The sequence below is a fragment of the Saimiri boliviensis genome, chromosome 19, assembly GCF_048565385.1.
Source record: "Saimiri boliviensis isolate mSaiBol1 chromosome 19, mSaiBol1.pri, whole genome shotgun sequence".
Classification (NCBI taxonomy): domain Eukaryota; kingdom Metazoa; phylum Chordata; class Mammalia; order Primates; family Cebidae; genus Saimiri; species Saimiri boliviensis.
In genome coordinates this window covers 33,649,482-33,669,957 of record NC_133467.1, presented here as the reverse complement: position 1 = coordinate 33,669,957, position 20,476 = coordinate 33,649,482, and the positions used below count along the sequence as shown (strand labels likewise).

At 43.9% G+C, this 20,476-nt stretch overlaps 2 protein-coding genes across 2 annotated transcripts in view; one reads left to right on the top strand and one right to left on the bottom strand.

The window, feature by feature from the left end:
• LOC104652870 (SLAM family member 9-like) overlaps nucleotides 1-20,476 on the top strand; it is a 134,866-nt gene that overhangs the window by 50,191 nt on the left and 64,199 nt on the right. The gene's annotated exons all lie outside the window — the stretch shown is intronic.
• LOC141582166 (SLAM family member 8-like) lies at nucleotides 9,262-13,828 on the bottom strand. Its single transcript, XM_074389746.1, has 4 exons — nucleotides 13,456-13,828; nucleotides 12,624-12,920; nucleotides 10,602-10,693; nucleotides 9,262-10,344 (listed from the first exon to the last, which is right to left on the bottom strand). The coding sequence occupies exons 1-4, from the start codon at nucleotides 13,613-13,615 to the stop codon at nucleotides 10,198-10,200; spliced, it is 696 nt and encodes a 231-aa protein (XP_074245847.1). The 5' UTR covers nucleotides 13,616-13,828; the 3' UTR covers nucleotides 9,262-10,197.

The window sequence follows — 20,476 nt, the reverse complement described above, 5'->3', positions numbered from 1 at the left end:
GTGTTGGCTGGATATCAGAATCTTTTTTTTTTTTTTTTTTTTTTTGAGACGGAGTTTCGCTCTTGTTACCCAGGCTGGAGTGCAATGGCGCGATCTCAGCTCATCGCAACCTCCGCCTCCTGGGTTCAAGCAATTCTCCTGCCTCAGCCTCCTGAGTAGCTGGGATTACAGGCACGTGCCACCATGCCCAGCTAATTTTTTGTATCTTTAGTAGAGACGGGGTTTCACCATGTTGACCAGGATGGTCTCGATCTCTCGACCTTGTGATCCACCCGCCTCAGCCTCCCAAAGTGCTGGGATTACAGGCTTGAGCCACCGTGCCCTGCCGGATATCAGAATCTTAAAATGTCTTAATTATTATTAAAAGCCTTATGATTCTAACAACAGCGATCCTATCTATAGGAACAAAGAATGCAAATGGTCAGTATCTAGGGCTACGTGACTTTCACTTACAAGGAAGGGAGTCAAAGTGCACCTGATTAATGCTTCATTGTGACTACATTTCTGTCCAGAACCCTGTACGTCATTCTTATTAACCCTGTGAGGATGTGGTTTCACTGACAGGTGTGCACAGTGCCACTTACCATAGGTATGTACTTGAGTGAGTTATTTAATCTCTCTGGACATCTAGGATGCCGTATCACCTAGAAGGTGCATCTAAGGCTTAGACAACAGGGTTATTTTGAGAATTGATTTAATGAATATTGTGGATTAATTTAAATAATTCATATAAAGCCATAGGATATAGCAAATATTCAGTAGTTACATTCTTTGTGTAACTTAGTACTCATCTGGCACTTCTTATGGTTTGAGTTTCAAATAAAATAGATGTGACTACCCATCCCATATCACAGAGACATCCAGAGCCTTTCCCAGCATTTCTGTGAATTCCAGGGATTTAGGTTCTCAGGGTCACTAAGTCCTGCAGACTTCCTGTTCTTCCCAGACTCTATCGCATCTGGATCAACACTTCTCTCCTACGTGGCACTCCCCGCTGCTGCACACAGTCTGCTGCTGCAGATCCAGACCTGTCTTCCTTTAATTCCCCAAAACATCACCAGCAAGCACTGCTCGTGGTGGCAGAGATCCCAGTTACCTGGAGTTAGCAGTGGTAGCAACTTCAGTCCCTGCCTCCTCGGAAGAAAGAATTGGACCGCGGGGCATAAAGCAGGAAAAGGGACTGAGGCAAGTTTCTGAGTCTGAGCGGAAGTTTATTGAAAAAGGCTCTAGAACAGGAAAGAAAGGAAAATTCACTCGGAAGAGACCCGGGTGGGCACCTGGAGGTCCGAGAGAGAGAAAGGGAGCGCAAAAGGGGCCTTTCACTTCGATGCTGGGACTTTATAGGCTCGGCTCTTTCCCATGACTGCTCCTCTAGGGTGGGCTTGCTGCAGGGGCGGGGCTCTCCTTACCCGTTGGAACTGAGCTCACGCAGTGTGTTTAGGGAGTTATATGCATGCACGTCTGAGGCTTTCTTCCTTTTTCTGGTGCAGTGGACCTGGAATATTATTTATCCTTCCCTCATTTTTGTCTCTTAACAAGCATGCCCAGAAAGTTGCTTCTCCCTGGGGCCTGCATTCAATGAACACTTTTAATGTTAACAGGTATGGACCATCAGGAGATTTTCTCTCCCTGGCTGCCGAAATATTGTTTTTAGAAAGGCAGTGTGATAATTGTGGAACCATCACCTGACACTCCTGGCTGGTGGAGCAAGAGCCCTCTCCTGCCCTGCTCATATCTCTCTAACCACCTGTTAACAGCACCAGGAAGTTATGGAAGTAAACTCTTACACAGGCCATGTGGTTGGTGTGTGTGAAAGTGCATTTGATATGCCTGAGAAAGGAAAAAACCTGTTATCTGAGGAATGCAAGTCCTCTTACCTTATCAGGCTCGGAGAAACATTAAAATAAGATGCCATTCACATCCCACTCCCCACCTTAAGCTATGTAGTCATCTTTGAAACTGCTTGTTATTGGCACAAGTAGCTGTAAATGAATCTAACAATGCCACACCAGACACTGTAACTCATACCTTATAGGTAAACGGTGCATAATCACTGAACAACGTTACTTCTGTAAACCAAGGAGAATTCAAGTAACTTTGGACCAGCCCATCCCTGTCGACCCTTTTGCCTTTAAAGAGCTGCTTGTGACAAAGGCTGAACAGAGCACACGTCCAGGGTTACTTGGGTCTGAGTCTTTCAGGCCGCTGTCCTCACTTTGTCTTAGGTAAAGGCTTCCGATGACAGGTTGTGCCTCAGCCTCCTCCCTTTAGGTTGACGTGCCGCAGCACAGAATGGAAGGGGTGCTGGAAAACAGATCAGTCTTCTGGATGTTTTCTGTCAGTTCCTGGTGTTTTGCCAGCTTGGAGTGTATATTGTCTGACTCTCTCTTCCTGTCTCCAGACTCTGCTACGTGGCCAGTTCCCTCTCTTCATGCTTTTCCTCCCTACTCTCACGAAGTGATTTCCATTGCAAAGAGTTCCCCATAAAAGAGACCTCTCAGGAGATCAAACTAGAATTAACTTGTGCGAGCCAAAAATAAAATTCTAAGCCACCAAATGACTGAATGGACCCCACCCGTCAGCCAAGGGGATTCCAGAAAATCCTGAAAAACTAGCTTAGGCCATGATGGGAAGTGGGGGTCAGATATGCCTCACTGTACTCTCCTCTATTGGGAATTGAGGCACAATTAACCAGCATTAACCTTAAAACAGAGATCTTAAGAGTGACAAAACTGACTCTTTGTAGCAATAAGAAACATAACAAAATGACAGATAGCAGGCCCTGAAAGAAATAAAAATATTTTATCCCAAAGTATATTTCTTTCACGCATTTTGAAATGGCCCTGTAATGCTGTTCCTTATGGGGGAAACTTACATTCTCGAGAACCCCCTTCCCTTTCCAAGTGTTTTGCTGATCCTGAAGAGATTAGCTGAGAGTCTAGTACCTTTTATAGGTCCGAACAGGAAACACTTGCTGTCTGTTATCTCTAAGGGTGGCTACCTATGAGATTTCCTCAACATAGTAAGAACCTTGGTCTCCACAGCCCCTTTTCTTAACCCAGATACTCCTTTCTATTGTTTCCAGGTCTTCAGATAATAATCTAACTCTTTCAACCAATTTTCAATCAGAAAAAAAATCTTTGAATCCACCTGTGACCTGTAAGCCCTTGCTTTGAGTTGTTTCATCTTTCTGGACCAAACCAACCTACTGAACCAATATACCTCACATGTATTAATTGATGTCTGCCTGTAACTTCCGTTCCCCTAAAATGCATAAAATCCAGCTGTAATCCAACCACTTTGGGCATTGTTTTCAGGACCTTCTGTGGCTGTGTAATGGGTCATGGTCCTCACATTTGGCTCAGAATAAACCTCTTCAAATATTTTACAAAGTTTGACTTTTTTTTGGGTCAAATATTGCCAGTTCCATCCTGGAATACTGTGGAAGGCCTCCTAGGCTCAAACTTTTCTTCTTATCTTACCTTGCCCCTTCCTGCTGTTTCCTCTGCAGCTGAACAGGTTGGGGGCAGCCTGCCATGTGGTCCTGCTCTGGGGACCAGCCTCTTGCTGGGTCCCCCAGCTCCTGGGATTCATCTGCCTCCTCTTCAGTGACTGGTGGGGTCTCTGGGAAGGGAGGGCATTGGGTGGGGCTGGGCTAGCTGGGTCCTGACCACTGGGTGGGCTGTTCAGGTTCTGATGTCTGTGGGGAACAAAAGGAAAAGAGCGCTCTGTTATGATTTACAAATACAGTGTATTTGGTTGGAAATGGCCTTTTGGTGTTGAGGAGCCTGGGAACCCTGAGCCAGGGCGGGCTTGGCTGCATTAAGGGTACATTACTAGGGAGGTGCCACATCTGCTTCATTAGCAGGGAAGGTAAGAGAGCCTGGAGTGTTCCTGCATCTGCCACGGGGAGCCGGAGAAGAAAGTTCCTGCCACTATGGGCTCCATTATGGGCTTCGCTGCTGGGGACAGCGAAGACAGCACCAGGGAGAAGTTTCAGTGTCATACATGAGTTGAGAGGAAACTACTGTTGGTTTTCCCTTGTGATGATAGGAAGGAAGTGTCAGAAAAGTGGACACAACTTCGTTATGTGTGAGAGTTACATTTTATATTATTTAAATACATTTTTAATTCCACCTGGATTACAACCAGATCCTGCCTGGCTTGTTTTCTCTTCTTCAAGATGAGCATCTCTGTAGATCAGAGAGCTCTTGCTGCCTTCCTTCTCTCTCTGAGTCTTTTCTCATCTTCCTCCCAGCTGTGCTCACCGTCCAGTTTCTGGGACAGATCCTCCCTGGCAGCCTGAGGGCTGAGACTTGTTTCCTCTTTCAGGAAGTGGAGTCTTTCCGGGCTGCCTGTTCAACCCTCAGCTAACCGGAAGTCCCTGCTCTGCTCAGCCACGCGAGGTGGCTGCTTCTCCTTCCCAGGAGAAGGCCAAGCCTCCCCAGCGCCCTGCATCTGATCTCACACCTTCTGCTTTTGCCTTGTGACTATGAACAAGGTGACTTGTTCCTGTTGTGTCTGTGGCTCCTCTTGGACCAGATTTTCTCTCCACATGGCTACTTCAGTGACATCTCCCTACAAATTCTTTTTTCCAGTATTCTTTTTTTTTCCAATCTTTACTGAATTATTTTCATTAGCATAAAAACATAAAATAATCCTTCAAACTCACATTTTCTCCAGTACTGTACCATTTTTTTGCACCATTTGATAGCAATTTTTCTTGAAGCAATTCTCTGTATTTCCTGGTTCCAACCCCCTCCTTTCCTGTCTTTATTTCTTTTATAAATTGAGATCGAATTCACATACCATAAAATTCATGAGTATAAAGGGTATGATGCAGTTCTTTTCAGTATATTTGCAAGGCTGTACAATCATTATCACGATTTAATTTCAGAACGTTTTCATCATCCCAGAAAGAGCCCCACATCCATTAGTAGTCATTTTCACTCTCCTACATCACCTGGCAACTATTCATCTCCTTTTTGTGTCTATGGCTTTGCCTTTGGTGGACACTTCGTATAAACAGAATCATACAATATGTGACCTCTTGTGTCTGACTTCTCTCATGTATCATAATATTCTTAAGATTTATTCATGTTGCAGCACGTATCAGTACTTCATTCCTTTTTGTGGATGAATAATATTCTATTGTATAGATATACCACAACTTGTTTTTTGAATTTTTAAAATTATTGTTTTGAATAAAGATGAGGTCTCACTAAGGTGCCCCAGGTTGGTTGTGAACTCCTGGGCTCAAGTGAACTTCCCACCTTGGCCTCCCAAAGTGCTGGGATTACATGAATGAGCCACCGTCCCCAGTCTACAACTGTTTATTCAGGGATCAGTTGGTGAAATCTGGATTGTATCTAATTTTAGGCTATTATAGATAACTCTGCTATGAACATTCATGTACATGTACATTTTGCATAGATATATGTGTTATTTGTTTTCATTTTTCTTAGATATAGACCCAGGAATGGAATTACTGGGTCATATAGCCATCATCACTCTCACAGTATTGCAGTAGCCTCACAGTTTGCTTGCTTCTGTTTTTAGCCTCTTAAATTTATTCTCAAAACAGAATCTAGAGTAATTCTTAGAAAAATATAGGTTATAACATATTACTTACTCCGTAGCCCATGGCTATAAGCTTCATGTAGGTTATATCATATTACTCCTTAGCTCATGGCTGTAACCTTCATGTAGGTTATATCATATTACTTACTTCTTCGCTCCTGGCTATAATCTACATGATTCCTTCTATGGCTTCCGTTTTACCTGCAAGGCCCTGCACCATCTCACCAGATCCCCCACATTCTTTTCTGCCCTGATTACACTCTGCTATTATTTCAACAGACAAGGCATGTTCCTGCCTTAGGGCCTTTGCTTCTATCTGGAACTTTCTTTCTCCAGGTGTTTGCTTGTCTCATTTCCTTTCTTCAGGTTTTTGCACAAATGTTATCTTAGTGTAGTCTACCCTGACCACCGTATTTAAAATTGCAACCTCCTCCTGGCGCCTTTCTCCCTCCTCCTTGATCTACGTTCATTCACGGCACTTATTACAGGAAGGTGAAGCCAAGTATACTTAGTCTGGGTTGTTCACCTACGACCTGAAACTATAAAAATTCTAAAAGATAACATTGAAAAAAACTGTTCTAGACATTGGCTCAGGCAAGGATTTAATGACCAAGAACCCAAAAGCAAATGCAATAGAAAGAAAGTTAAATAACTGGAACCTAATTAAACTGAAGAGCTTTTGCATGGCAAAAGGAACAGTCAGCAAAATAAACAGACAACCCACAGAGTGGGAGAAAAATCTTCACAATCTATACATCTGACAAAGTACTACTATCCAACATCTACAATGAACTCAAACAAATCAGTAAGAAAATAAACAAACACATTGAAAAGTGGATAAAGGACATGAATGAACAATTCTCAAAAGAAGATACACAAATGGCCAACAAATATATGAAAAAATGCTCAGCATCACTAATGATCAGTGAAATGCAAGTCAAAACCACAGTGCAATACCACCTTACTCCTGCAAGAATGGCCATCATTAAACAAACAAACAAACAAAAATCAAAAAATGGTAGATTTTGGCATGGATATGCTGAACAGGGAACACTTCTACACTGCTGGTGGGAACTACTACGTCACTATGGCAAACAGTGTGGAGATTCTCTAAAAATCTAAAAGTAGAATTACCATTGGATCCAGCAATCCCACTACTGGGTAGTATCTGCCCAGAAGAAAAGAAGTCCTTATTAGAAAAAGATACTTGCGCACTCATGTTTTGTAGCAGCACAATTCACAATTGCAAAATCATGAAACCAACCCAAATGTCGTCAATGAGTGGATAAAAAAACTGTGATAAATATGTAAATGATGGACTAGTACACAGCCATAAAAAGGAATGAATCAACAGTATTTGCAGTGACCTGGATGAGATTGGAGACTATTATTCTAAGTGAAGCAACTCAGGAATGGAAAACCAAATGTTGTGTGTTCTCACTGATACGTGGGAGCTAAGCTATGAGGACGCAAAAGCATAAGAATCATACGATGGACTTTGGGGACTTAGGAAGAAGAGTGGGAGGGGAGTGAGGGATAAAAGACCATAAATACGGCGCAGTGTATACTGCTTGGATGATGGGTGCATCAAAATCTCACAAATCACCACTGAAGACTGACTCATATAACCAAATATCACTTGTACCCCGATAACTTATGGAAAACAAAATAATTCACACACAAAAAAACAAAAATAAATGGGCCAATGAGGACTCTAAGTTCTAGTATGTAGATACCATTGTTATTCTCAGGAAAGTGCAATAGTGATGAGTCAATGAACTCATCCAAGACTTGTAATTCAGTGACAGAGCTGGGATTCAGACTAAAACCCTGGCTCCTCACTACTACATTATATAGTCTTTCCACATGTTGGTGGACTGTTTAGGTAATAAAAAGGATAAATTACATCTTAACATGTGTAAATGGGAAGGTGTCCATGAAATATTGTGTGTTATAAAACAGCATGTATAATATCCTGGTATTATAAACATAGGTTCACATCTGTTTTTGTGGGCATAAAGGAAGCCTAAAAGTTGTAAAACAGTCCACAGTGGTTATCTTCTGGGATCTGCCTCTTTCTCTGTATCATTAGATTGTCTGTAACCGTTAGAAAAAAATCTATTGAAATTTTTGGGAAAGGCGGTGACAGTATCACAGTTATGCCACAGAAAGATTAAGTCACATGCATGACAACAGGAAGACTATCATCTTGGAAACCAGTGAAAGCATTTATTCTGACTTTCACTTTTTATTGTGTTGAAATGACCCATTCGCAGTCTTTACTGAAATCACTGCAAAACATCTCTGGATCTGTCTAAACAGTACCAGCAGAGTGGAAAATGTGATCTAAATGCTCCAGATGGGAAATTCCCATGAATGGCTCACAAGACTGGCTGTTCATTAGACCACCTGCAGAACTCTTTAAAAAATGCCTGGGCCCTATCCCCAAACTAGGTATCATCTGCAATTTTTTTAAATGTCAGAAGATAATTCTGACACACAGTCAAGATTGAGAAGTGAAAGCACTGGCCTATTGGAAGTATTTGTGAAATTCAAATGGCCACATTCTTGGCAAGGAGAAGTTTGTCTTCCAAGGTCGCCCTTGGTGTGTCTGCCGTGCATAGAACAGTAAATGTTGGATGAGTCAAGGACAGAGTGAATGATGAGAGCCCACAGATTGGCATTTCTATAATAAATTTACCATGATTGAGAGTCGGAGCCTCCAACTGTTGAGTCTGATCCCCAGAAGCTGTATCTCATCTATTTTTCAGAACTAATGTAACTTGGAGAAACAAAATCTTGCTAATAAGTGTCATAGACCCTGATTAATGAAATCACATTGCTTATTTATTAATTTACAGTAAGAAGTATACTTGTCAACTGGGCAGGAAGAAATTCTCGTTAGTCTGACCAGAATGTCCTGTTCCCAAAGGCAAGCCATATGGGAAACCAAGACATTGATCGGCTACTTGGGGAGCTGCGAATCAGGGCAGGTGAGAAGATGCAGGTGGTGTTGATTCCATCTAGCTTTTTAGAGTCTGAGCTCTCAATTCCTTGTAGGATTTACCTGCCTGGGGCCTGGAATTCTCCGTCAGCTATCTCTACTATTCACCTTTCTTTATGCTCTATTTCTTACTAACCACCGACCCTGACCCTGAGATCGATATATTGTTTCTTTGGTCATGTTCCTCTGTGAGACTGAGTTGTGCCCTGGTGTGTGAGCTGGAATCTCTATACCTCTTCTGTGATCTAAGTATGTGGCTTTATATTCACTTCCCAGAAACAAAAAAACCCACTCATTTTATCTCCCTCATTTCCAAGTTCTAGCAGAGGGTGTGGAGGGAGAGGACATCCCTCAACATATGGCGTCTCACCAGCTGAACCACAAACTGAACTGGTAGACAGACTCTGAGAAAAACTGGACTGTTGAATGGGGTTCTATAGCTCACGATGCTGGAATCTTCACATAATTTATCATTTAGCCTTTCAGCAAGATCCTCTCATATTTAAAACAGAAAAACAAAAACAAGAAAACTCTAGAAAAATGTAATATATAATGTCTATTCAAGTTAAGAATCATCATGAAATGACAAATTTCTAGAAAAATTACTAAAATTGATTTATCACACCAAAACAACACAGAAATTATAAAACTTATGTAAGTATCCTATTACTGGTGCATTGCTTCAAATCTTTGAAGAGTTGGTAGTTTTTGCTAACAATGTTTTAAAGCTTGTCAGAAGATAGAAAGGTTTATTTGTATCTTGGAAAACCTGAGAAATCACACACACACAAAAGGAATAAAGTCCCATCGAATTTTCTGGGTCATTGTGCCCAGATTTATGGTCAAACATTATTCTGGATGTTTCTGTGTGGATGTTGGGGATGAGATTAGCATTTAAATCAGTGGACATTGAATAGAACAGATTGTCTTCCGCATTGTTGGGAGGCCTCATTCAGTCAACTAAAGCCCTTGATAAAACAAGGCTGACCACCCTGAGCAAGAAAACTTCTCTAGGAGACAGCCGTCAGACTCATCTGCAGCACCGCCTCTTCTGGCATTCTAGCCACTGCCTTTACCCTCAATCATCAAGTATTTCCTGACTCTCCAGCCTCATGGCCTCCCATAACATATTTTGAATTCACCAAGCCTGCCTCTCTCTCTCTCTCTCTCTCTCTCTCTCTCTCTTTCTCTCTCTCTCTCCCTCTCTCTCCTCTGTGTGTGTGTGTGTGTGTGTGTGTGTGTGTATTATTGGTTCTGTTTCTTCTTCTGATACTAGTAAACTTATACATATACATATACTTCCAACTGAAGGTCACTTCTTAATAGGATTCCTCATTCACTGAATGGCTCTTCAAGTGCCTGGTATCACTGTTCTTTCCTTGTTTGAAAACCCTGATTTCTCCCCCTCTATGTAGTTTCCTGGCCCATGTGCCAACTGTGGTGTCTCTGGAGTTCCTAACCTTGTATCTTCCTAGGGGCTGTGATATGGTTTGGCTGTGTCCCCTCTCAACTCTCATCTTGAATTGTAGTGGCTATGAGATCAGAGTACACAGACAAGGGGCAGCTGAAACTGGACCAGCACTAAGAAAGGCAGAGGTCTGCAGGCTTCAGGCTCAGAGTGTAGATGTCCTGGGAGTGCCAGATTTTTTTGCTTCCTCCAGTCGAATGATCTTAATGGCCCTGCCTGGGCAATGATAATGAACCTCACTGTAGACAGCAGTGAGCGGCTCCTCTTTTTCTAGATATTGTTCACCAATGCCCTGGAATAAAAGACAGAGGGTTGTTGGATCAGCTGAGGTATAGAATGAATCTGGAGGGACCCACAGAGCCAGTACCCACTGCCATGCACTGCTTATGAATTTCTCTAAAGTGTAAATTTTCTTAGTAAATGCTGGTGATTGTCCAGACATAGATAAATAGGCGGTGGGGTCAGAAATGGCAGGTCCTGGAACTGGAAGCCCAATGCTGGGTAGAGAGACCTGGGACTTCCCAGGATGGCCCTTGCCCTGGCACTCACCTTGTCCTTGTCCTTCTGAGACACTGGCAGCCTGAGATCTTCATAGTGGTTGACATCATCATCAAACACATGGTTCTCCTGCAGATCTCCACCTGAGGAAATCAAAGCTTGAATCTGTCCTTAGAAACCTGTAACTCTCCCCACTGCCTTGAACCCTGAGGCCAAGAACACGTGCATCATCCCTCTGCAGAGTCCACTCCCTGGGAGAAAAATTCAGGAGAAAGGAAGCTGAGGTTCTAGTGAGCGAGGGGAGGTGTCTGGATATGGAAGGAGAAATGCAACTTGCCTCTTCTTATCTTCATCTTCTTTTTCTTCCTACATATCTTCAAAAGATACAGCCCAGTTCCCAGGACCAACAGCACACCCACAACATCCCCTAGGAGGCCTGGCAGCAGTCTAACCGTGTCCTGTTTGTGTGGACCTGTTTCTGTCACATGGGGAGAGTAGAAAACATTAAAGCAGGACATAACTTGACACACGCATTGCCAAGAAGAAACAGGGAGAAAGCAGGGGGAGAAGTGGAAAGGGGCCTGGTGCAGAAGCTGCAGAGGGAGGAGCATGGCAGGTCCATTCATTCAACCGGTTAGGAGCTGCTGCTTGATGCCAGGGATGCTGAGATGCACTAGACGATGTCCTCAGCAGCCCAGCACACAGTAGGGAAGACAGAAAATACCAACTGCCAGACAGAGGGATCGCAGCTGCCACAGAGGTTTCCACCTTGTACGAGGTCTTCAGGGAGGGCCTCTCAGAGGAGGTGATGGCTAAACCGAGGTTTGAGGTGGGAGCGTGAGATTATCAGATATTTAGGGTGGGGCATTCCAGGAAATAGGAGCACCAAGGTCAGGAAACGGGTGTCAAGACACCAGCGCTGGGAGTTACTGGCCCCCTACTGCAGCAGAAGAGGGGCAGGGCAGGGAGAAGCTGTGTCAAGGAGAGTCAGAGGGAGGCAGGAGTCTGTGCCCAGAGGGCCCTGTGATCATGCTAAATGCTGAACACTCCAGGATGGGGGTCAGTGGAGGAGGTGGCAGCTCATTTAAAGTGATGCTGACACATCAGATCCCCCAGCAACTCCGGGAGGAAGGATTGGAGAGGATCAGACTGCACATAGGGTATCAGGTCATTCATTTGTTCAGTGAACACTGAGTGTGAGCAGACACTGGTAGGAGCTGTGCTTGGCACAGGGATCAAAGCAAAACATCAAGGTGTTGCAGTCTACAGGGCAGACAGTGGCATAAACACCCCATTACTGCTCAGTGTTGGGTGCCATGGAGAGCTCCCTAAGGAGGTGGGGCCTGAGGGCAGGACCAGATACATCATTTTCAGGGCACTGTGCAATGCAGATTTAAATTCCCTTGATTAAAAACTAAAACCTTCAAGGAAGAAATGGCAGAGTTTTAACCAACCGTGGAATCCTGTGAAGTGTGGGACCCTGTGTGACGGCATCTGTCTTGTGCCCACAAAGCCGGTCGTAGCTTAGAGGAATACTTGAAAAGGAATAAAAGAGGAAGTGTCGGCCATTGGGTGTGGGAGGGCTGATCATCAGAAGCCCAGAAGCTTACAAAAAGCAGGACATATTTGGGGAAATAAAAGCAAGTAGTTTGGTGTGAAGTGCATAGGTGAGGCCAGACACATGGGCAGAGGAGCATCTGAGCTCTGAATTCCATGGGGAAGTAACTGAAGGCCGGATCCCACAGATGACACAGGAAACAACCTAATTTGACCCACTTTCCCCAAAGCTCACTCTGGATGTTCAGTGGAGGATGGATGGGGTGGGACAGCTCCTGAAAGGCTGCTGTCTGCATCGGCAGGAACATGGTGGGGGTGCAGTGAGGAAGGTATGGATAGGAGGGATGTTTAAAGGTAGAACTAAGGTGGATGTGACTCCCACACTGCTGTGTGTGGTGAGCAGGTGGAAGGTGGTGCTAACGCACATGGCGGAGAAGAGAGCCCAGAACCCTCAGACCCTAGTGCTAGCTGAGCTCAGCAGCTCCTCTTATCCTGCAAGCTACACTCACCACTCACCTTGGACACATACTTTCCTAAGATCTAAGATTGCAGCTTTCTTATCCACCTGGTTGCTGACCACACAGGTGAGGTGGGTATTGCACTGGCACAGGGGCAGGCTCACAGTCAGGGTCCAGGGGTTCAGGGCTGGTCCTGGTGTTTCGCTCTGTTCCAGCTCTCTGAGGAGGCCCTTGCTCTTCCAGGTCACTTTCAGGTCCTCGGTGGCCCCTGGAGCCCTGCACTGCAGGGTTACGTTACACAAGCCTGGTGTGATAGAGAGTAACTTGGCCAGGATTCCAGGATGAGGCACAGGCTCTGGAGAAGAAGGGGACGAATGAGTGGAATCTCACATGTATGGAATGCCAAAAGCCACTAACATGTGAAAAAGGTAAAATAACAAGTTCTCTTCTGGAGCCCCCGGAAAGAACACAGCCCTGCCACCACCTTCATTTTAGCTCATGGAGACTGTGTCAGACCTCTGGCCTACAGCGCAGTGAGATAATAAATTTTTCTTGCTTTCAGCCAATAATTTTTGGCAATTTGTTACATCAGTGATAAAAAACTACTATACAAATTAAGTAACATTAATCATATATAGGACGATTAATGTTACTGGAAAAATTGCTATTTTCCCAAATTTCCATTTCCTCTCCCAAAACACGAAAAGAGTTTCATTCCCTGGTGTGAATCTTAGCTCTGCTATCTCTGGGGACCTCATGTGTCTTATTTTTGGTGGAGAAAATCGACTCTGAAGGCTGGTGTCTGAATGAAACCCTGCATGGGGCCTAAGTGACACTCTAGGGACAAAAAGCCCAGAGAAGTCAGAGGATGGGAGAGGGGTGTCACTCACCATAGACAGTCAGGTAGAAAACCTGGCCAAGCATTTTTCCCCGAGTTGAGTGGATCATGGCCATGTACTGCCCACTGTCTTCAGGGGCCAGGTTCTCAATCCTCAGAGACCACATGCTGGGCACATGGACCCTCTGCTTGAACTTGTCCTGGAGGCTCATCCAGATTGGAGAGTCGGCTCCCCTATGGACTTGCAGCACCTGTGTGTAATTTGTTACAGTGCCTAAAGCCCATAAAACCTCCTTCAGCTCGGCTCCTACAACTACTCTGAGCTTCTCGATCACATTAAACAAGACAGAACCGCCTCGGATCCCCTTCAGATGAATGGGTTTTCTAGAATTCTCCAAAGCAGAACCATGTGCTTCAGAAGTGTAGGCTTCAGTGCTGCAGACACCTAGGGCATGAAGACAGGAAATGTGAGTATTTTCTCATCAGGAACAAATGAGAGAAACACAGAACTTTGGTTCAGAGTGACAGAAATCCATCCAAATCCTCCCTTGATTCTAAGAGGGCTGCCTAATATAATGGATTTGAAGTAATTCTGGAATCAAGTTCTGGTTCTGGTGGAGCGTGATCTTGAACAGGGTCCCGAACTCCCCTGATCTTCAGTTTTCTCACCTTCCCCATAGTGACAGTAAGGATCAAATAAGATCCTAGATCAAAAGCACCTAGCAGATTTTCTGACATATGCTAAGTGCATAACTGCACGTGGCTCCCAAGGATGCCTCCCCACTGTGTGCACAGCCCTGTGTGATGCCCTCCCTGGAGTATGGGCTGCACTGATTACTTGTAAATGCAGCAAAAGTGATGGAGTGTCCCTTCTGTCTGGCTCACACCCTCTGTCTCCATCACTCTCTCCTGCTCAGGCTGATGATGAAGCCAGCTACCACGTTGTGAGCTGCTCTGTGGAGAGGCCCACATGGCAGGGAGCTGGGGGCAGCCTCAGCCAACACCTTCATTCCAGTCTCTGCATACCTAAGCCACAGGACCCAGCTGAACCACATCTGGATTCTGATCTTCATAAACTGTGAGACAAGATCCCTTATTGTGTTAAGGCCCTGAGTTCTAGGGTAACAGCTCACACAACAAGACATAACTAAGGCAAAAATGAAGGTTGCTTTCCTTTGCCTTTTCTTCTAGAAGGGGAACTAGTCAGGATAGGATAGGGGCAGGATAGGACGGGAAGTGAATTAGACAGGTTGTCCTGTGGCAACAAACAATTACAAAAGTCAGAGCCTAAGAACAAGAGAAGTTTGTATATTACTCACACTACATGTCCCACAAGAGATAGGGAAGGAAGGGTCATGTCACTCATGGGTGAGGGCTCTATACCTTGTAGAAGCTCTATATGGAACCCACAGCCTCCTCAGCCTCCACGGCAGGGAAAGGAGGAGACCAGAGAGGCACCTGCAGGGTGTTCACTGCACTGCAGAAGTGGGGTAATCTCTGCCCACATTTTCTGGACAGAACTAGTCAGGAGACCCTGCTAACTGCCAGGGGCTGAAAGTGTGGGGGAGCAGATGGACTGTTTAGTGGCACGGTGTCCCTGCCACCAAGAAAGCACCTCCCTATGCAATGCCCGTCAGGTCCCTGATTAGTCTCCCTCAGTTGCCATCTCCCACAGAGCCCTGACCAGTGGGCACAGCTGCCTCAGCTCTGCCTCCCTCTGAGCCCTTTATTGCCCACCAGGAACAGCCACAATGAACCCAGAGACCTCTGTCCTTCCTGGGGACCAGGATGGGACCAATCTGGACCAGGTCCATCTGGGTTTGTTTCTGGGTGGCAGGGTACCCAGTGTTCTCTCTAATGAGTGAATTCCTCCCCATTTCAAGCCTGTGCCATTCTGCTGTCCTTATACCCATCCCTGGCTCTCACTGAAAGCAAATAGCTCATGCCAATCCTTAGATGTAGAAGCGTTTCAAATATTTGTTTCCAGTTATACACTAGCTCAGTTCACCAGGCCCCTCCTTTGGGCTAGGCCTCACCCCCTCCCTTCAGCTCCCTCAAGGGACTAGACCCCACCTGAGGCTCAGCACCCCTTAGCACCAGGGCCACAGGCCTTTAGGATCCACATTAGTGGGTTAATGGGTTTGTCAGTCCATTTTTGCATTGCTATAAAGAAATACCTAACACTAGGTAATTTATAAAGAAAAGATATCTAATTGGCTCACAGTTCTGCAGGCTGTACAGAAGTGTAGAGCCCGCATCTGCTCCTGGTGGGGGCCTCAGGAAGCTCACAGTCATACTGGAAGGCAAAGGAGAGCCAGCGTATTACATGGTCAGAGCAAGAGCAAGAGAGACAGGGAGAAATATGGCCAAACAGGAACAGCTCTGGTCTGCAGCTCCCAGTGAGATTAATGCAGAAGGCAGGTGATTTCTGCATTTCTAACTGAGGCACCCAGCTCATCTCACTGACAGTGGTTAGACAATGATTGCAGCCCTTGGAGGGTGATCTGCAAGCACAAGGGTTTGGGAAACTCCCTCCCCTAGCCAAGGGAAGCCATGAAGGACCCTGCTATGCAGGATGGTGTTTCCGGTCCAGGTACTATGCTTTTCCCATCGTTGTTGCAACCCCAGCCCAGGAGATTCCCTTGGGTTCCTATGCCACCAGAGCCCAGCGTTTCAAGCACAAAACTGGGCGCCCATTTGGGCAGACACTGAGCTAGCTGCAGGAGTTTTTTTTTTTTTTTTTTCATATCCTAGTGACACCTGGAACATCAGCAAGACAAAATGGTTCACTCTCCTGGAAAAGGGATGAAAGCCAGGGAGCCAAGTGATCTAGCTCGGAGGATCCCACCTCCACAGAGCCCAGCAAGCTAAGATCTACTGGTTTGAAATTCTTGCTGCCAGCACAGCAATCTGAAGTTGACCTGGGACACTCAAGCTTGGTGTGGGGAGGAGTGCCTGCCATTACTGAGGCTTGAGTAGATGTTTTTTCCCTCACAGTGTAAACAAAGCCACTGGAAAGGTCAAACTAGGCAGATCCCACTGCAGCTTGACAAAGCTGCTATAGCCAGACTGCCTCTCTAGATTCCTCCTCTTTAGGCTAGGCATCTCTGAAAGAAAGACAGCAGTCCCAGTCAGAGGCTTTCAGATAAAATGCCCATCTCCCTGGGGCACAGCACCTGAAGGAATGGGCAGCTGTGGGCACAGCTTGAGCAGGCTTAAATGTTCCTGCCTGCCACCTCTGAAGACAGCAGTGGATCTCCCAGCACAGTGCTTGAGCTCTGCTAAGGGACAGATTGTCTCCTCAAGTTGGTCCCTGACCACCATGCCTCCTGGCTGAGAGACACCTTGCAGCAGGGATTGACAGACACCTCATACAGGAGAGCTCCAGCTAGCATCTGGTGGGTGCCCCTCTGAGATGAAGCTTACAGAGGAAGGAACAGGAAGCAATCTTTGCTATTACTGTTCTGCAACCTCCATTGGTGGGACCCAGGCAAAGAGAATTTGGAACCTCCATTGGTGATACCCAGGCAAAGAAATCTCCAGCAAACTCCATCAGACCTGCAGCAGAAGAGCCTGACTGTTAGAAGAAAAACTAACAAACAGAAAAAGATAGCATTAACCTCAAGAAAAAGGACATCCATACAGAATCCTCATCTGAAGGTCACCAATATCAAAGATGAAAGGTAGATAAATCCACGAAAATAAAGAAAAAACAGGACAAAAGTCTGAAAATTCCAAGAACCAGAATGCCTCTTCTCCTCCAAGTGATCATAACTCCTCACCAGCAAGAGAATAAAACTGGATGGAGAATGAGTTTGACAAATTGACAGAAGTGGCCTTCAGAAGGTGAGTAATAATAAATTCCTGCAAGCTAAAGGAGCATGTTCTAACCCAATGTGTGGAAGCTAAGAACCTGGAGAAAATGTTAGAGGAATTGGTGACTAGAATAGCATTTAGAGAAGAATTTAATTACCTGATGGAGTTGAAAACACAGCACGAGAACTTTGTGAAGCATTGATAAGTATCAATGGCTGAGTTGATCAAGCAGAAGAAAGGATATTAGAGACTGAAGATCAACTGAATGAAATAAAGCATGAAGACAAGATTAGACAAAAAGAGTGAAAAGGAATGAACAAAGCCTCCAGGTAATATGGATCTATGTGAAAAGATGAAACCTGTGTTTGATCGGTGTACCTGAAAGTGGCAGGGAGAATGGAACCAAGTTGGAAAACACTCCTCAGGATATTATGCAGAAGAACTTCCCCTACCAAGCAAGACGGGCCAACATTCAAATTCAGGAAATACAGAGAACACCATAAAAATACTCCTTGAGAAGAACAACCTCAAGATACATAATCATCAGATTCACCAAGGTTGAAATGAAGGAAAAAATGTTAAGGGCAGCTAGAGAGGAAGGTTGGGTTACCCACAAAGGGAAGCCCATCAGACTAATAGTGGATCTCTCTGCAGAAAGCCTACAAGGCAGAAGAGAGTGGAGGCCAATATTTAACATTATTAAAGGAAAGAGTTTTCAACCTAGAACAGCATATCCTGCCAAACTAAGCTTTAAAAGTGAAGGAAAAATAAAATCCTTTACAGACAAGCAAAAGCTGAGAGACTTTGTTACCACCTGGCCTGCCTTACAAGAGCTCCTGAAGGAAGCACTAAATAGGGAAAGGAAAAACCAGTACCAGCCACTCCAAAAACATACCAAACTTTAAAGACCGTCAACATTGTGAAGAAACTGCGTGAACTCATGTGCAAAATAACCAGCTAGCATCATAATGACAGGATCAAATTAACACATAATAATATTAACCTTAAATAAATGGCCCAATTAAAAGACATAGACTGGCAAATTGGATAAAGAGTCAAGACCCATTGGTGTGCTGTATTCGGAGACACATCTCATGTGCAAAAACACACATGGGCTCAAAATAAAAGGATGGAGGAAGATTTACCAAGCAAATGGAAAGAAAAAAAAAAGGAAGGGTTGCAATCCTAGCCTCTGATAAAACACACTTTAAACCAATGAAGATCAAAAGAGACAAAGAAGGGCATTACATAATGGTAACAAGATCAATGCAACAAGAAGAGCTAACTATCCTAAATATATATGCATCCAGTACAAGAACATCCCGATTCATAAAGCAAATTCTTAGAGACCTACAAAGAGACTTAGACTCCCACACAATAATAGTGGGAGACTGTAACACCCCACTGTCAATATTAGACAGAAAATTAACAAGGATTTTCAGGATTTGAACTCAGCTCTGGACCACGCGGTCCTGACAGACATCTACAGAGCTCTCCACCCCAAATCAACAGAATATACATTCTTCTCATTACCACATCAAACTTATTCTAAAATCGACGACATAATTGGAAATAAAACACTCCTCAGCAAATGCAAAAGAATGGAAATTGAAACAAACAGTCTCTCAGATCACAGTTCAATCAAATTAGAACTCAGGATTAAGAAACTCACTCAAAACTGCACAACTACATGGAAACTGAGCAACCTGCTCCTGAATGACTACTGGATAAAGAACAAAATTAAGGCAGAAATAAATACGTCTTTTGAAACCAATGAGAACAAAGACACAATGTACCAGAAACTCTGGGACACAGCTAAAGCAGTGTTTAGAGGGAAATTTATAGCAGTAAATGCCCACAGGAGAGAGCAGAAAAGATCTAAAATCAACACCCTAACATCACAGTTAAAAGAACTAGAGAAGCAAGAGCAAACAAATTCAAAAGCTGGTTAAAGAAAAGAAATGACTAACATCAAAGCAGAACTGAAGGAGAAAGATACACCAAAAAACAAAACAAAACAAAACAAAACAAAACAAAACAAAAAAAAAACTTCAAAAAAATCAGTTAATGCAGGAGGTGGTTCTTTGAAAAGGTTAACCAAATAGATAGACCACTAGCCAGACTAATAAAGAATAAAAGAAAAAAGAATCAAATAGACACAATAAAAATGATAAAGAGGATATCACCTCTGAGTCCACAGAAGTACAAACTGCCGTCAGAGAATACTATAAACACCTCTGTGCAAATAAACTAGAAAATCTAGAATAAATAGATAAATTCCTGGACATATACACCCTCCCAAGACTAAATCAGTAAGAAGTTGAATCCCCGAATAGACCAATAACAAGATCTGAAATGGAGGCAGTAATTAATAGCCTACCAACCAAAATAATAATAATAATAATAATAGTAATAGTAATAAAAAGCCCAGGATCAGACAGATTCACAGCTGAATTCTACAGAGGTACAAAGAGGAGTTGGTACCATTCTTTCTGAAACTATACCAAATAATAGAAAAGGAGGGACTCCTCCCTAACTCATTTTATGAGGCCAGCATCATCCTGATACCAAAACTTGGCAGAGACATAACAAAAATAAAATAAAATTTTAGGCCAATATCCCTGATGAACATCAATGAGAAAACCCTCAATAAAATATTGGCAAACCAGATACAGCAACACATCCAAAAGCTTATCCACCACAATCAAGTCAGCTTTATCCCTGGGAGACAAGGGTGATTCAACATATGCAAATCAATAAACGTACTCTATCACACAAACAGAACCAATGACAAAAAACACGTGGTTATTTCAATAGATGCAGAAAAGACCTTCAATAAAATTCAACACCCCTTCATGCTAAAAACTCTCAATAAACTAGGTATTGATGGAACGTATTTCAAAATAATAAGAGCTATTTATGACAAACCCACAGCTAATATCATACTGAATTAGCATAAGCTGGAAGCATTCCCTTTGAAAATCAGCACAAGACAAAAATGTCCTCTCTCACCATTCCTATTCAAGATAGTATTGGAAGTTCTGGACAGGGCAATCAGGCAAGAAAAAGAAATAAAGGGTATTCAAATAGGAAAAGAGGAAGTCAAATAGTCATGACGTGATTGTATATTTATAAGACCCCATCATCTCAGCCAAAAAATCTTTAAGCTGATAAACTTCAGCAAAGTCTCAGGATACATAATTAATGTGCAAAAATCACAAGCATTCCTGTACACCAGTAATAGACAGAGAGCCCAA

Bases quoted from the DNA above. Each gene is read 5' to 3' on its own strand.
- LOC141582166 (XM_074389746.1), bottom strand. From the start codon at position 13,615: ATGAGCCTCCAGGACAAGTTCAAGCAGAGGGTCCATGTGCCCAGCATG. The intron at 12,921-13,455 runs GTGAGTGACACC...CTTCTTCTCCAG, and splicing joins TTTCTACCTGACTGTCTATG to AGCCTGTGCCTCATCCTGGA. The intron at 10,694-12,623 runs GTGAGTGGTGAG...TGATTTCCTCAG, and splicing joins TAGGAAAGTATGTGTCCAAG to GTGGAGATCTGCAGGAGAAC.